The sequence below is a fragment of the Eleutherodactylus coqui genome, chromosome 7 (genome assembly GCF_035609145.1).
Source record: "Eleutherodactylus coqui strain aEleCoq1 chromosome 7, aEleCoq1.hap1, whole genome shotgun sequence".
Classification (NCBI taxonomy): domain Eukaryota; kingdom Metazoa; phylum Chordata; class Amphibia; order Anura; family Eleutherodactylidae; genus Eleutherodactylus; species Eleutherodactylus coqui.
In genome coordinates this window covers 60447121-60465053 of record NC_089843.1, presented here as the reverse complement: position 1 = coordinate 60465053, position 17933 = coordinate 60447121, and the positions used below count along the sequence as shown (strand labels likewise).

At 46.5% G+C, this 17933-nt stretch overlaps 1 protein-coding gene across 2 annotated transcripts in view; it reads right to left on the bottom strand.

Moving 5' to 3' along the window:
• Positions 1-17933, bottom strand: part of CORIN (corin, serine peptidase) — a 271828-nt gene that overhangs the window by 74908 nt on the left and 178987 nt on the right. For both annotated transcript variants that reach the window (XM_066573119.1, XM_066573118.1), the window contains exon 5: positions 8396-8577. In XM_066573119.1, the coding sequence (XP_066429216.1) occupies positions 8396-8577 (182 nt within the window). The remainder of the gene's footprint in view (positions 1-8395; positions 8578-17933) is intronic.

Genomic DNA, 17933 nt, shown 5'->3' with positions numbered 1-17933 from the left:
TGATATAGATATCTATTTATATAGATATAGATGGATATATATTTTACACACAGAGATGATGTGACTATAGTTATTATTTTTAAGAATAAAAGTAGGGGGGGTTGTCTTTATGTTTATCTTTAAAATTAGTTGAAATCAGAATTTCCACATGAAGTCAATAAACCCTTTCCCCCCACATTCAAAATGATTTTTTAGCTACAGACTTTTGAGGCTACAGAGTATTCCCCACCAATCCAGAGAAAACGGGGACCAAAGCACTAATTCAGCACTGTAACACCTTCACTATTTTTCACAGTTTTTCCCTAAACATTGGCACCTCAGTCACTCGCTGTGCAGCATAGTATGTAGGGCTAGCTGGAGTTTCCTACATAGCTGGATGGCTGAGACTGCTACAGCGTAGGAAAAACAAGTGAAGGCTGTAGTGCTGGATCAGTGTTGCAGCCCCTGCATTACCAGGATCATTAGGAGTCCCCAGGGTCAGACCCCACTGATCATAAAGTGATAACATATCCTGTCACGCCATCGTTTCCCTGACCTAACTGCAAGGAGGGCCACGGTCAGATACTGCCATCCTGCGTGCCAATCTCTGTCCTTCTCTGCCTCCCTGGTGTCTGCCCAAAAGATGTACGCACATTCCTGCCCCTCCTCTTACAGAGCCAGTATGCATGCCCTAAACATGTGTTCCCCCAATCCCCATCCAGGTCCCACTATATTAGGTACCCTCCCCATATTAAGGATGTCCAAGCAGTCGGTCTCCAATAGCAATTATGACCAAGTCCCTGTTTGCATATTTGGGGTCTGACCTTTGCCTGTGCTCCTGACGATTCTGATTTCTGAGCTCTCTGACCTCAGCTCTGTATTCTGGACTTCCTTATTGCTTACAGCCTGCCCTGCCCATCTGCCTGGACCTCGTAATTGCCCTTGCGCCACCAGCCCTGAGCATTGCCAGTCCTTTGGATAAGAACCTGTTTATACCATCAGGTACCATATCTTGGCCCAGTGCACCATCAACAGCCACACTACCTTGACTATCTATGTGAGCAATGACTTGGGGCAGAGGTGTAACTTGAAGCTCCTGGGCCCCAATGTAAAACCTGTAACAGGGCCCCGAACTATAATGCTTTATTCATAGTACTGGGCTCCCTATATGGAAAAGAGAGGCCTTATGGGCCCCCTAAGACTCCTGGGCCCGGGTGCAACCGCATCCCCTGCATCCCCTATAGTTACGCCAGTGACTTAGGGACCTCACACTGAAGACCAAATCCCACTTGGAGGGATCAAGGGTGAACACCGGGATTCCTTACATGCTGTTTCCTCAGATAGCCCAATGTTACACGAGTGTGTGGCAAGACGGATCCACATCCACCTACTTGACTAGTGATAGGCCGTCACTTTATGAGATGGGAAAATCCCTTTAAAAATACTTTTTACAAAAATACATGCATTTTACATGTCCTTTTTAATCATGTGTAATACGTAATGATGTGCTCATGCACACAATTACAGAGACAATAAGTTCTAATTTCAAAAGCTTCTGCTCTTAAAATTACAAAACTAACACAAGTAAGTATAAGTCATTGAGTTCTGCTGTTTCATCACGCTAATGATTGTTACATTTGTTCTAATATACATTAAGCATAAGGGAAGGACTATAAATCTCACTGTTCCAATATACAGTAAGCATAAGGGAAGCATTACAAATCTCACAGGGACTGGCACCAATTTTTCTTAGCGTCCTGAACAGGCGCAATACAGATCAGTCTGAGAAAAGCTGGATGACAACCCTTAACAGCTGTAAGTGCAGCCATATTGATTGACCCCAAAGTTTCCCAAAAATAGATGTAATAGTTCAAATCCATTTTTAACAATTCAACAGGAGATGATTAATTGAATTTTCTTTCTTTCGGAATAATTGACCCGTAATAAGAACTGACATCAAAAAGCAAAAAAGGAATAGCATAAATTCATTATTAATGAACTGTCAAGGGAAATTCTGCTCTATCTCAATGCAGTTTCAGAGAGAGTAGATATGAGGCCACAGGATATATTAGACAGCAGCAATAAATGGGTGACAACCTCTACTTTTATGGTCATCTAATGAAAATGAGAACAAATGTTTATAAACCAAAATGACTTTTGCTTTGCCCTATGATGATGTTTTCAGCATGTACTATATCCCTTAACTCCCCACTTAACATTTTGACCTATTGTATTAATACAGTTACAAGTTCCTGCCAAATGGATCTTTGATTCCAGTTTAAACAAAACCAAGACTCGGCGGAGTTGTATTTAAGCATTCTTCACTATTCAATGGCTTGATTATTATTTCTGTTCTTCATTTTGAATAGGCAAACGTACTTCAGTTGTAAAAGTTTGCAATAAAACTACATAAAAAACAAATTGTATGCATAAAAAGCCTGCAGAAATGATTGAAACAATACTTAATATAAAATAAGTATACAGAGAAAATGCTACAAATATATGGAATAAGCTTTGACTGTCACTTCTGATTTAATAATGAGAATTTACTAGTGCATTTTTTAGATGTAAATTTATTTTCACATAAGGACTTTTCTTAAAGGAGATCAGTTAGCTTTCTAAAGGGGTTGCTCAACTTCTAACTATTGATGACCTATCCTCAGGAATAGAGATGAGCGAGCATACTCGGTAACTTCGAGTACCTGCTGGCTCGTCCCTGAAGATTCAGGGGTGCCGCGGGGGTCGGGGGCGGTGTGGGGCAGCGAGGGGGAGCGGGGAGGAGAGTGAGAGAGATCCCTCTCTCTCTCCCGATCCCCTCTGCAACCCCCCTGTTCACCCCCGCGGCCCCCCGAATCTTCAGGGACGAGCCAGCAGGTACTCGAAAAAGGCGATGCTCTCTCGAGTATATCGCCTTACCGAGTATGCTCGCTCAACTCTACTCAGGAAGGTTCATCAATGGCTGATCGGTGGGGATCAACCATCCAGTATCCCCTCTCATCAGTTTTTTTCCTAAGGACCTCAATAAGACTCAGCCTGAGATATCACTCCAGGCATAAGTGTTGCTTGGGCTGTTAGGTGGGGCATGTGCCCTGGGTGCAAGTAAGACAGAGGACATGGGAATGCTGACCTGACTAACTTAGAAGTTAGCCGATTGCTGCAAACCATGATGAACACACATAGCATCTCTGTAAGTAGCAACCACCTGATAGATGAGCTCTGCATGCCAGATTGGGGCGAGCACACCTTACTATATTGTCTTAGCTTAGCTGCTGTGACGGCTAAACCCGCCCTCTTCTCCTACCCTTCAACCCAGGAGCGTAACTATAGGGGATGCAGAGGATGCAGTTGCACCCGGGCCCAGGAGCCTTAGTGGGCCCATAAAGCCTCTCCTTCCATATAGGGAGTGCAGTACAATGAAAAAAGCATAATAATTTGGAGCCCTGCTACAGATTTTGCGTTGGGGCCCGGAAGCTTCAAGTTACGCCTCTGATTCAACCCTATTACTGTCTGCTACACTGTGAATTACATTAATGATGCACTCGTGCAGATCCTCATCTCTCTCATCCCACTGCTGGGCCGGCATTGGGTGCATCTTTTATCCCCTTCCACTGTCTTCAATGCCTCAGAGCAGAAACTAGAGAACAGGTAATAAAGGAAGAGGACTGAAGATGCATCAAGTGATGACCCATGGTGCAATAAGAGAGACCAGGAGCTGTTCTAGAGCATCATTAATGTAATTCACAGTGTGAGTAAAGAGTACCAGAGGGTGGCAGTGATATATTATTAATACTGGGAGCTATATGGGGAACACCATAACTGCTGGGGTAAGATGATTCCTTTAACAAACGATCTTATAACCACCATAAAATAACAATGCTGGGACATCTTTTCAGATGTGCAGTATTGCATTGTGCCGTTCCTCTGTTATTCTTCCTGGAAGTGAATGTATAAACAACATAGACAACTTGGTGTTACCATACCACTTCTCACTAGTGTGTCCTTTTGCAGTGCTAAGAGAGACTGTTTCTCCTTGTAGAGAAGGCTATATTGGCACGAGGAGACCTTGCAGTGCTCCTCTGGGAAATAAGGGATGTAAATGGAAGATTGTATAATACCTTTGTAGCGCTATTATAATAGCTAATTATAACATTATGTTACCTTGTAACATGACTAAGGATATAAGCCAAACCAGAGACTTCTCCATAAGGACAGACATTGATGTATGGGCAGCTGTTTTGAGGATCTCGCCCATCATCAGGCTGCCTTCCAATGGGTGGCATGACAGAGGCATTATATCATCTTCCAATTTCATACCTATATAGTCTGACATAGTCAGCGCTAATTGTTGTCAAGTTATTTCACTGTTGCTACATAAAATCCAACCACAAATAGCTTTTTACAGATCTATTATTTTAATTGTGTATCTCTATTTAGCATTTTCAGTTTGTAATTAAGTCCTTCTGTTAATGCTTTATGGATTTAATTTCCTAATTAATAGCTTAACACACTTGGTAGCCCTGCTCATTAATACATGTTAATTAACTTTTTCAATATTCCTGTGTTAATGAGTCTCAGTATTCTTGCATTAATTAGCTGACTTTTCCTGAATATTCATACAAGCCATAATCAGAATAGAAACATCACATAGCTTGCTGATAGCTCTACAAATGTTGGTATTTCTCTAATTTCTTTCCGGAATATTCTCATGAAAATTTGAGATGACATAATTTGCATGCCAAATTTCCCAGGAGAGCATTGCATGCCCTACAAGTCTCCATACGCCTTCTTTGCACTCTCCACAAGGAGAAACGATACTGCTGGCGACCCAGACTATTCTCAGGCATATATCCAAATAATGTCTCCATCTCTCATATATACAGTACTAGCTGATATACCAGGCTTCGCCCGAGTTAATTTGGTACTGGTATTTATCTGGTGTTCAAATGGAAAATCTTATGAAGTCGTGGTTACTTTAGAGATACCGAGGAAAAACATATGTTCACCATTTTGCATAGTTCTGTGCGTTACCCAGGAAACACCACGTGGAGGTAACCATGCAACGTTTCCTTTATATAAAATGACATCAGGAAGTGAGAGAATTTGATTACGTACATAAAATTTGGACACTAATTCTTTTGCGCTTAGAATTGAATAATCGAGTTGGGACCCATTAGCTTTTCCTATTTATGACATAATCAATGCTCCTGCCAAATTTCCTGTTTCTATGACACCGGAAAGTGAAAAAAATTACATTCCGCACGTAAAATTTGGACGCTAATTCTTTTGCGCTTAGAATTGAATAATCGAGTTGGGACCCATTAGCTTTTCCTATTTATGACATATTCAATGCTCGTGCCAAATTGTAAGTTTCTACGACATTGGGAAGTGAGAAAATTAGATTCCGTACGTAAAATTTGGACGCTAATTCTATTGCGCATAGAATTGAATAATCAAGTTGGGACCCATTAGCTTTTCCTATTTATGACATATTCAATGCTCTTGCCAAATTTCCTGTTTCTATGACACCGGAAAGTGAAGAAATTACATTCCGTATGTAAAATTTGGACGCTAATTCTTTTGCGCATAGAATTGAATAATGGAGTTTGGACCCATTAGCTTTTCCTATTTATGACATAATCAATGCTCGTGCCAAATTTCACGTTTCTATGACACCGGAGAGTGAAAAAATTACATTCCGCACGTAAAATTTCGACGCCAATTCTTTTTGCGCTAGAAGTGAATAATCGAGTTGGGACCTACGAACTTTTCCTACTTATGACATAATCAATGCTCGTGCCAAATTTCACGTTTCTATGACACCGGAAAGTGAGATAATTAGATTCCGTACGTAAAATTTGGACGCTAATTCTTTTGCGCATAGAATTGAATAATCGAGTTGGGACCCATTAACTTTTCCTATTTATGACATAATCAATGCTCCTGGCAAATTTCGAGTTTCTATAACACCGGGAAGTGAGAGAATTAGATTCTGTACGTAAAATTTGGACGCTAATTCTTTTGCGCATAGAATTGAATAATCGTGTTGGGACCCATTAGCTTTTCCCATTTATGATATAATCAATGCTTGGGCCAAATTTTAAGTTTCTATGACATTGGAAAGTGACAGATTTAGATTACGTACGTAAAATTTCGACGCCAATTCTTTTGCGCTAGAATTGAATAATCGAGTTGGGACCTACGAACTTTTCCTACTTATGACATAATCAATGCTCGTGCCAAATTTCACGTTTCTATGACACCGGAAAGTGAGATAATTAGATTCCGTACGTAAAATTTGGACGCTAATTCTTTTGCGCATAGAATTGAATAATCGAGTTGGGACCCATTAACTTTTCCTATTTATGACATAATCAATGCTCCTGGCAAATTTCGAGTTTCTATAACACCGGGAAGTGAGAGAATTAGATTCTGTACGTAAAATTTGGACGCTAATTCTTTTGCGCATAGAATTGAATAATCGTGTTGGGACCCATTAGCTTTTCCCATTTATGATATAATCAATGCTTGGGCCAAATTTTAAGTTTCTATGACATTGGAAAGTGACAGATTTAGATTACGTACGTAAAATTTCGACGCCAATTCTTTTGCGCTAGAATTGAATAATCGAGTTGGGACCCAATTACTTTTCCTATTTTGGAGATAATCTATGCGTGTGCCAAATTTCATGTTTCTACGACATCGGGAAGTTGGAGAACTTTTGGCGAGTCAGTCAGTCAGTCAGTGAGTCAGTCAGTCAGTCAGTCAGTGAGGGCTTTCGTCTTTATATATATAGATACTCTCATCCTTTCCAACTTCAGCGATCGATCACTGAGCTCTGTTATTGGCTGCAGCCCTTGTGATGGCCCGTAAAACGGGCAGAACTGCAGTTGTCAACGGAGACCAAAGTGGGTGACCGAGCACCATCGTGGGACACAGCGAGATCAGGGAGAGATGAGTATATGACAGTTTTTTATATGATTAGTATTAGTGCATGGGCAAGGGGTTGTGCAGAGATGATACAACTCAGACAACCCCTTTAACACCCTCCTTCTTCTCGACCACTATAAAGTAATGCGCCATTGTCCACTTCCGCTACTCTTTCAAACCTTTATAATCTATGGGTCAACAAGTGACAGAATTCCTGCCCCACTGTATCCTTGTGCCAACTCGCCCCACACCAGAAGGCATACTTAAAGGAACAGCTGCAACAATAAACCTTTTCTTCTCAAATGTAAAGAATACATGAACAGTATACTCATGCACTTTGCTTCATGTCACACAGCATTTACAAACCTATGTAAAACCCTCTTACACACACAAGGGTAAATGTGTCTGAAGCTTTATTCACATGAGCATTTTATCACAGCGATTATGCCACGATAAAAGGCCAGCCGAAAATCGCGACCATCTGAAGCATTGGATTCCAATCCATTTGTTAGGATGGGCGATTTTCCGATGCATCAGCCAATCAGAAAAGTCTGATTTTACGACGGCCAGAAAAGATAGGTCTGAACCTATCTTTGGCTGGAATATGCCAGCTGCTCCCCTAGACTCCTATGGGAGCCTATGAGAACCATTAGAAAAGGGAAGGGATGAGGGAATTTAGCAGTGGCTCGTGTTGCTAAAGTTCATCTCGCTAACCTTGCTGGCAGCTCTGCTAAGTTCTTACCCTGCCCCCTCCTCTCCCTTTGCTAGCAGCCGGCAAGGGGCGGAGAGGGGGAGGGAGTTTTGCACACTAGCTCTGCTAAGCTCATGCCCCCTTCTTTGCTAGCAGAGCTAAACTGTCTTCCTCCGGCCGACGGTATTCCGGGCTGCGGCGTATACATGCCTCACCTTGCTGTATAAACGGGTGAAGAAATGGGAGATGCAGCCGCGACTTGGTCAGGGTTACCTCTCATTTAGGCGATTTTCGGCTGTGATTCGGGTGGCTAAAAATCGCATCACCCATGTAAAAGAGCCCTTAGAGGTAGACCATGTGGCTGCTATGGGGCCCAAGGTGAAAGGGAAATGTTTGGTCTAACCTCCTTTTCAACGGGTGGCTGGAACCAGTGCAGGACTTCCTTCTTTAGAGGATGGAATTGTTCAAAATAGCTTAATTATCTTAAGGGCCATGCAAAGGAAGTGCAAGAAAAACAAACACCAGAACATTCTGACCTGGATTCCAAAATACAGCACCTTAATAAGGTATCCATTTTGATTTTAGCTCATTTATCTTTAAACTTCTAGAATGTTCTGCTCCCTGTACTTTCCTGAAAGCTCTCTGATCTTGCTCTACTGCAGAATTCTTTTTAATGTACAGTAGTCATAAACAGGAACGATCATGGTGGAGGAGTTGGCATCCTCCTGTCTTAAGACTGTTTTCCCAGTCTAATCATCTAGGCCTTTATACATTCATTTTTTCTGTGTAATTACATACATTGTGTCCCGTTCTCATGTTGCGGAGAGAAGCAGACGCGACTCAAGTTGCTGTTATTTGTCTTGTTCTGGAACTGGGAGCATCTCAGGAACTCCGGCCAAGAGGAATTCACCATTTCCAACACTGGCCCACAGCCATTTTGAGCAGCCTCACAGAACGATCTGCACGGTAGTAATGGATAGCTGCGGAGTAGAAGAAAGAGGAAGACATTTTTCTTTAAATAACATTTTTTTGTAAATAAAAAAAATAAATAAATTAATCAAATAACAATCATTAAGGGGGTTTTCCACGCAAGTACTATTGATGATCTATCCTCAGGTTTGGTCATCAATAGTTGATCAGCTGGGGTCAACTGCTGGAGACCCTGGCCATTCAGCTGATCAGTTGTCAGGTAGAGATGAGCGAACGTGTTCTTCCGAGCTTGATATTCGTGCGAATATTAGGGTGTTCGGGATGTTCGTTATTCGTAACGAACACCATGCGGTGTTCGGGTTACTTTCACTTCCTTCCCTGAGACGTTAGCGCGCTTTTCTGGCCAATTGAAAGACAGGGAAGGCATTACAACTTCCCCCTGTGACGTTCAAGCCCTATACCACCCCCCTGCTGTGAGTGGCTGGGAAGATCAGGTGTCACCCGAACATAAAAGTCGGCCCCTCCCGCGGTTCGCCTCAGATGCCGTGTGAGTTAGATGAGGGACAGTGCTGTTTGTACCGGAGCTGCTGTAGGGAAAGAATTGGTAGTTAGTGTAGGCTTCAAGACCCCCCAAAGGTCCTTATTAGGGCCACTGATAGCTGTGTGTTGGCTGCTGTTAGCAGTGGCAATTATTTTTTTTTCCTCAAAATCGGCTCTGCAGAGCGTTGCACCCGGCATTAGGGACAGAAGTGCTGCATAGGCAGGGAGAGTGTTAGGAGTGAGTGTAGCCTTCAAGAACCTCAACGGTCCTTTCTAGGGCCATATTTAACCGTGTGCAGTACTGTCCAGGCTGCTGTTAGCTGTGCTGCATTTTTTTTTGCTTCTCAAAATCGCCTCTGCAGAGCATTGCACCCTCCATTGATACTGCAGGGAAAGAATTGTATAGGCAGGGCCACAACACAGTTATTATTCATTGAATATACGCAGTGCTGCCTTTTGCTTGTAAAACAAGTGAAAATAATTCTATTTGTCCTGCCTCTGTCCGTCCTAAGGGCGGTGGACACGTGTCGGCTGCGTGTGCAACCTTTAAAAATCAGACGCACCCAGCTACGTTTTACTCCTGGCTTCGCCATTTGCTTTCCTTAATTGGGAAAAAAAATACCTGCTCTGCCACAGTTAATAACTCTGCTACCCTCACGTTCTGTGACACATTAGCAGGGACACAGCACAGTTATTAAACTTCTCATGTTCATAGAATATACGCAGTGCTGCCTTTTGGTGCAAAAAAACAGAAAATAATTCTATTTGTCCTGCCTCTGTCCGTCCTAAGGGCGGTGGACACGTGTCGGCTGCGTGTGCAACCTGTGAAAATCAGACGCACCCAGCTACGTTTTACTCCTGGCTTCGCCATTTGCTTTCCTTAATTGGGAAAAAAAATACCTGCTCTGCCACAGTTAATAACTCTGCTACCCTCACGTTCTGTGACACATTAGCAGGGACACAGCACAGTTATTAAACTTAGATTATACATTCACTAGAGGCAGTGGGGCCTTTCGTTTTCAAAAAAGGGAAAAAATTATATTTGGCCTGCAGTCTTGCGCCAATTTATTAGCTGCCTGTGAAATCAAATCACTGGTAATACAGCATGCTGAGGGGTAGGGGTAGGCCTAGAGGACGTGGACGCGGCCGAGGACGCGGAGGGCCAAGTCAGGGTGTGGGCACAGGCCGAGCTCCTGATCCAGGTGTGTCGCAGCCGACTGCTGCACGATTAGGAGAGAGGCACGTTTCTGGTGTCCCCACATTCATCGCCCAATTAATGGGTCCACGCGGGAGACGGTTATTAGAAAATGAGCAGTGTGAGCAGGTCCTGTCCTGGATGGCAGAAAGTGCTTCGAGCAACCTATCGTCTACCCGCAGTTCTGCGCCGTCCACTGCTGCAAATCCGAATCCTCTGTCTGCTGCTCCTCCTTCCTCCCAGCCTCCTCACTCCACTACAATGACACCTGCTCAGGAGCGGGAACACTCCCAGGAACTGTTCTCGGGCCCCTGCTTAGATTGGGCAGCAGTGGTTCCTCTCCCACCAGAGGAGTTTATCGTCACTGATGCCCAACCATTCGAAAGTTCCCGGGGTCCGGGGGAAGAGGCTGGGGACTTCCGCCAACTGTCTCAACAACTTTCTGTGGGTGAGGAGGACGATGACGATCAGACACAGTTGTCTTGCAGTGAGGTAGTAGTAAGGGCAGTAAGTCCGAGGGAGCAGCGCACAGAGGATTCGGAGGAAGAGCAGCAGGACGATGAGGTGACTGACCCCACCTGGTGTGCAACGCTTACTCAGGAGGACAGGTCTTCAGAGGGGGAGTCAAGGGCATCAGCAGGGCAGGTTGCAAGAGGCAATGCGGTGGCCAGGGGTAGAGGCAGGGCCAGACCGAATAATCCACCAAGTGTTTCCCAAAGCGCCCCCTCACGCCATGCCACCCTGCAGAGGCCGAGGTGCTCTAAGGTCTGGCAGTTTTTCACAGAGACGCCTGACGACCGACGAACAGTGGTGTGCAACCTTTGTCGCGCAAAGCTCAGCCGGGGAGCCAACACCAACAGCCTCACCACCACCACCATGCGCAGACATATGATGGCCAAGCACCCCGCAAGGTGGGACGAAGGCCGTTCAGCGCCTCCGGTTTGCACCCCTGCCTCTCCCCCTGTGCCCCAACCTGCCACTGAGATGCAACCCCCCTCTCAGGACACAGGCACTACCGTCTCCTGGCCTGCACCCACACCCTCACCTCCGCTGTCCTCGGCCCCATCCAGCAGTGTAGTTCAGCGCACAGTCCAGCCGTCGCTTGCGCAACTGTTGGAGCGCAAGCGCAAGTACGCCGCCACGCACCCGCACGCTCAAACGTTAACCGTCCGCATAGCAAAATTCATCAGCCTTGAGATGCTGCCGTATAGGGTTGTGGAAACGGAGTCCTTCAAAAGTATCATGGAGGCGGCGGCCCCGCGCTACTCAGTTCCTAGTCGCCACTACTTTTCCCGATGTGCCGTCCCAGCCCTGCACGACCACGTCTCCCGCAACATTGTACGCGCCCTCACCAACGCGGTTACTGCCACGGTCCACTTAACTACGGACACGTGGACAAGCACAGGCGGGCAGGGCCACTACATCTCCCTGACGGCACATTGGGTGAATTTAGTGGAGGCTGGGACAGAGTCAGAGCCTGGGACCGCTCATGTCCTACCCACCCCCAGAATTGCGGGCCCCAGCTCGGTGGTGGTATCTGCGGAGGTGTATGCTTCCTCCACTAAAGCACCCTCCTCCTCCTCCTCCTCCTCTGTCTCGCAATCAAGATGTGTTAGCAGCAGCATGTCGCCAGCAGTCGGTGTCGCGCGGTGTGGCAGCACAGCGGTGGGCAAGCGTCAGCAGGCCGTGCTGAAACTACTCAGCTTAGGCGATAAGAGGCACACGGCCCACGAACTGCTGCAGGGTCTGACACAGCAGACCGACCGCTGGCTTGCGCCGCTGAGCCTCCAACCAGGCATGGTCGTGTGTGACAACGGCCGTAACCTGGTGGCGGCTCTGCAGCTCGGCAGCCTCACGCACGTGCCATGCCTGGCCCACGTCTTTAATTTGGTGGTTCAGCGCTTTCTGAAAAGCTACCCACGCTTGTCAGACCTGCTCGTAAAGGCGCGCCGGCTCTGTGCACATTTTCGCAAGTCCCACACGGACGCTGCCACCCTGCGCACCCTGCAACATCACTTTAAGCTGCCAGTGCACCGACTGCTGTGCGACGTGCCCACACGGTGGAACTCTACGCTCCACATGTTGGCCAGGCTCTATGAACAACGTAGAGCTATAGTCGAATACCAACTCCAACATGGGCGGCGCAGTGGGAGTCAGCCTCCTCAATTCCTTTCAGAAGAGTGGGCCTGGTTGGCAGACATCTGCCATGTCCTTGGTAATTTTTACGAGTCTACCCAGGTGGTGAGCGGCGATGCTACAATCATTAGCATCACCATTCCTCTGCTATGCATCTTGAGAAATTCCCTGCAAACCATAAAGGCAGCTGCTTTGCGCTCGGAAACGGGGGCGGGGGAAGACAGTATGCCGCTGGATAGTCAGGGCACCCTCCTGTCTATTTCTCAGCGCGTACAGGAGGAGGAGGAGGAGCATGAGGAGGATGAGGAGGAGGGGGAAGAGACAGCTTGGGCCGCTGCTGACGGTACACCGGCTGCTTGCCTGTCATCCTTTCAGCGTGTATGGCCTGAGGAGGAGGAGGAGGAGGATCCTGAAAGTGATCTTCCTAGTGAAGACAGCCATGTGTTGCGTACAGGTACCCTGGCACACATGGCTGACTTCATGTTAGGATGCCTTTCTCGTGACCCTCGCGTTGCACGCATTCTGGCCACGACGGATTACTGGGTGTACACACTGCTCGATCCACGGTATAAGGAGAACCTGCCCACTCTGATTCCCGAAGAGGAAAGGGGTTCGAGAGTGTTGCTATACCACAGGACCCTTGCGGACAAGCTGATGGTAAAATTTCCAGCCGACAGCGCTAGTGGCAGAAGGCGCAGTACCGAGGGCAAGGTAGCAGGGGATGTGCGTAGATCGAGCAGCATGTACATCCCAGGCAGTGCAACAGTCTTTAAGGGCCTGGCCAGCTTTATGGCTCCCCACCAAGACTGTGTCACCGCTCCCCAGTCACGGCTGAGTCGGCGGGAGCACTGTAAAAGGATGGTGAGGGAGTACGTAGCGGATCGCACGACCATCCTTGGTGACGCCTCTGCCCCCTACAACTACTGGGTGTCGAAGCTGGACACGTGGCCTGAACTAGCGCTGTATGCCCTGGAGGTGCTTGCTTGTCCTGCGGCTAGCGTCTTGTCGGAGAGGGTGTTTAGTGCGGCTGGGGGAATCATCACAGATAAGCGTAGCCGCTTGTCAACCTACAGTGCCGACAGGCTAACACTCATCAAGATGAACAAAGGCTGGATTTCCCCAGACTTCTGTTCTCCACCAGCGGACAGCAGCGATACGTAAGCAATACGTAGGCTGCACCCGCGGATGGAAGCTACGTTCTCTCTCACCATCCAAAACGGGGACATTTCTGCTTCATCAATCTGTGTCTAATATTCCTCCTCCTCCTCCTGCTCCTCCTCCTGAAACCTCACGTAATCACGCTGAACGGGCAATTTTTCTTAGGGCCACAAGGCTCACTCAAATAATTTTTCTGAACAATTTTTATAAGTTTCAATGCGCTTAAAAGCGTTGGAACTTTAACTTGAACCAATTTTTCGTTACACTGGGCTGCCTCCAGGCCTAGTTACCACTTAAGCCACATTAACCAAAGCGATTAATGGGTTTCACCTGCCCTCTTGGCTGGCCATGGCCAATTTTTGGGATGTACATTAGTACTGTTGATACAGCAATTTTTGTGGGCCCTCGCCTACAGTGTAATCAAATTAATTTTTAGCCCACCTGCATTACAGCTGACGTTACCTCAGCTGTGTTGGGCAATGCAATGGGATATTTTTATGTACCGCCGGTGGGTTCCAGGGAGCCACCCATGCTGTAGGTGCACACGGAGTGTAACCTACATGTGTCCACTTGTAAAGAACCCCGGTCAGACTGGGGCATGCAGTGTGGGCCGAAGCCCACCTGTATTACGCACGACATTACTACCTCAGCTGTGTTGGGCAATGCAATGGGATATTTCTATGTACCGCCGGTGGCTTCCTGGCACCCACCCAGGCAGTGGGTCCACAGGGAGTTTAACCTACATGTGTCCACTTCTAAAGAACCCCAGTCTGACTGGGGCATGCAGTGTGGGCCGAAGCCCACCTGTATTACGCACGACATTACTACCTCAGCTGTGTTGGGCAATGCAATGGGATATTTCTATGTACCGCCGGTGGCTTCCTGGCACCCACCCAGGCAGTGGGTCCACAGGGAGTTTAACCTACATGTGTCCACTTCTAAAGAACCCCAGTCTGACTGGGGCATGCAGTGTGGGCCGAAGCCCACCTGCATTAAGCACGACATTACTACCTCAGCTGTGTTGGGCAATGCAATGGGATATTTTTATGTACCGCCGGTGGGTTCCAGGGAGCCACCCATGCTGTAGGTGCACACGGAGTTTTTAATACATCTGTACACTTCTAAAGAACCCCAGTCTGACTGGGGCATGCAGTGTGGGCTGAAGCCCACCTGTATTACGCACGACATTACTACCTCAGCTGTGTTGGGCAATGCAATGGGATATTTCTATGTACCGCCGGTGGCTTCCTGGCACCCACCCAGGCAGTGGGTCCACAGGGAGTTTAACCTACATGTGTCCACTTCTAAAGAACCCCAGTCTGACTGGCGCATGCAGTGTGGGCCGAAGCCCACCTGCATTAAGCACGACATTACTACCTCAGCTGTGTTGGGCAATGCAATGGGATATTTTTATGTACCGCCGGTGGGTTCCAGGGAGCCACCCATGCTGTAGGTGCACACGGAGTGTAACCTACATGTGTCCACTTGTAAAGAACCCCGGTCAGACTGGGGCATGCAGTGTGGGCCGAAGCCCACCTGTATTACGCACGACATTACTACCTCAGCTGTGTTGGGCAATGCAATGGGATATTTCTATGTACCGCCGGTGGCTTCCTGTCACCCACCCATGCTGTCGGTCCACAGGGACTTCACAATAGGGAGTTGTACCTGCCTGTGTCTATGAATTAAAAAGCCCGGTCTAACTGGGGCATGCAGACACCTTGACAGAATGAATAGTGTGTGGCACATAGGTTCCCCATTGCTATGCCTACGTGTGCAGCTCCTGATGGCGGTGGCACAGGATTCTATTTCTCATTGCTTCTGTACAGCATTGTGGGCTATCGCCCCGCCCCTTTTAAAGAGGGTCGCTGCCTAGCCGTGCCAACCCTCTGCAGTGTGTGCCTGCGGTTCCTCCTCATGGCAGACGCACTTCTAAATAGACATGAGTGTGGCGTGGCATGAGGACAGCTGAAGGCTGCGCAGGGACACTTTGGTGTGCGCTGTGGGGGGGAGGGGGGGCGGTTGGTCAGCATGTAACCCAGGAGAAGTGGCAGCGGAGTGTCATCCAGGCAGTGATTGTGCTTTGTTGTAGCTAGTGTGGTGCTTAGCAAAGGTATGCCATGCTAATGAGGGCTTTTCAGAAGTAAAAGTTGTTGGGAGGGGGGGGGGGGGGCCACTCTTGCCGGTATTGTGGCTTAATAGTGGGACCTGTGAACTTGAGATGCAGCCCAACATGTAGCCCCTCGCCTGCCCTATCCGTTTCTGTGTCATTCCCATCACTTTCTTGAATTGCCCAGATTTTCACACATGAAAACCTTAGCGAGCATCGGCGAAATACAAAAATGCTCTGGTCGCCCATTGACTTCAATGGGGTTCGTTGTTCGAAACGAACCCTTGAACATCGCGGGAAGTTCGTTCCGAATAACGAACACCCGAACATTTTGGTGTTCGCTCATCTCTATTGTCAGGGCCACAATACACAGGGGTACAGAGCGAAAGCTGTTGCTTCGACCCCTGTGTAGTGGTTGGCACTTATAATTGCAGATGTAACTGTCAATTATTTTAATGAGAGCTGCAATTACATCCTCTGCCCACTACACAGGTGTCAGAGCCAACTGCTTCTGCTAAGATCCTTGCGTATTGCTGTACTTACAGAGGACACTCATTCAGCTGATCGGTCAGGCTCTTGAGTGGCAGACCCTAGCTGGTCAACTATTGATGACCTATCCTGAGGATAGGTCATCAATAGGGTTTGTGTAGAAAGCTCCTTTAAATGGGTTTTCTAGATCTTAAAAAGTGATAACTATCCATGAGATAGATCATTAATAGCTGATTGGTGGTTGTCCACTTCTCAGGAACCTGACCAATCAGCCATCCACTGGACTGTTGTTTGTCATCATGTATGGAGCGGGAAGCGGTGAAGTTAAGCCTTTCCAATTCAGTGTCGGACCTCATCTGACATTGAGATTTCCCTGAAATGCTCCTATTTCGGGTGAGGTCCGACACATGTTTCTAACATTATGCAGAAGAGAGGTCTGTCATAATGTCTGTCTGCATTGTGTAATATGCATATGCAGAAGACATGTTGGATGTTGGACCCCTCTCCTGCATAGTGTAATATACTTATATGATATACATAGTAACTCACAGTAAATTTTCAAAAAATTGCTAATAAAATATTTTTTTAAATATTTTTATGTGTTTCTGTTGAGCAATTCCAAGGAATCCCAAAGTGCTTTTCCACCCAAAATAAATAAGAGCTCGGGAGTGTACGGATGGCAGGGAAGTTGGACTGGAAAGGGTTAATAAGAGCGGTGCTTCTAATAACATTCCAGGCCACTGCACAATACATGGAGCTTTCTGCTCCTGGCTCCGTACAATGTGACAGTGACCTGGCGATCATCCGAGACCCGGGTGGTAGAACCCCATGGATAAGTTATTGATGGCCTATCCTGTTCCCTTCCCACACTTTTCACACCACCCAGCTACTGAGCGAGATCACCTCCAAAATTTGAGACTTTTCAAAATATCGTAATTGATAAATCTGTAAAAACCTCACACCACTCAAACACCACCCACTTTTATAGGCACTTTTGAAAAGTGTCAAGTGACATGTGACACGTGTTATCTTCCGACTATTGCTATATTTTGCATTGATTTAACATCTGATTTATTGTGTGATTGTATAACATCAACTCTGCATATATTCTGATTTATTGTAGCAACCATTATCCTTTTTCCAACTAGGAAGAGTCTGGGTTGCCCCAGGTTCCTGAACAGGGTTGCCCTTATCAGGGCAAGTACTCTGCTTTTAGGTAGGGTCTCCTCGCATTAGTAGGTTAGGGTCAGATCCCCACTTTTCAGTTTCATTATTTGCATAATGTACTTCACATTAGTATATTGTGTGTATATCAGTTCTTGCATTTCAAGACGACAAATAATGTTTAATCCGAACGAGGCGTTTGGCGTCCACCCATAACACTTACAGTAGTCTTATCTGCCTATCATGTCTTCCTACACAATGCTCTAATTTGATGGATAGTGCTAGCAATGTATATTTACAAGGTCACATCATGTCATGTTAAACAAGTTGAACTCTTAACTTTTTCCACTAACCCTTCACAATATGTTCTCATAACACGGGTGTAAGCTGAAAGTTGCTATATCTCACCCAGTATGTTAATAGAATGATTATAGCAGTAAATTACCCTCACGGTTAGGAAATTAAAATTAGAATTGGTTTCTCCCAAATTTCACACTGCATCATTAAGGAATTTGCCTATGGAGATACCAGCTGCTGCATTCCAAATGGCAGCAACTTGTTTGATATGCATGCCTCATTTACAGCGCAGTACAGGAACAGATAACATTTAACAA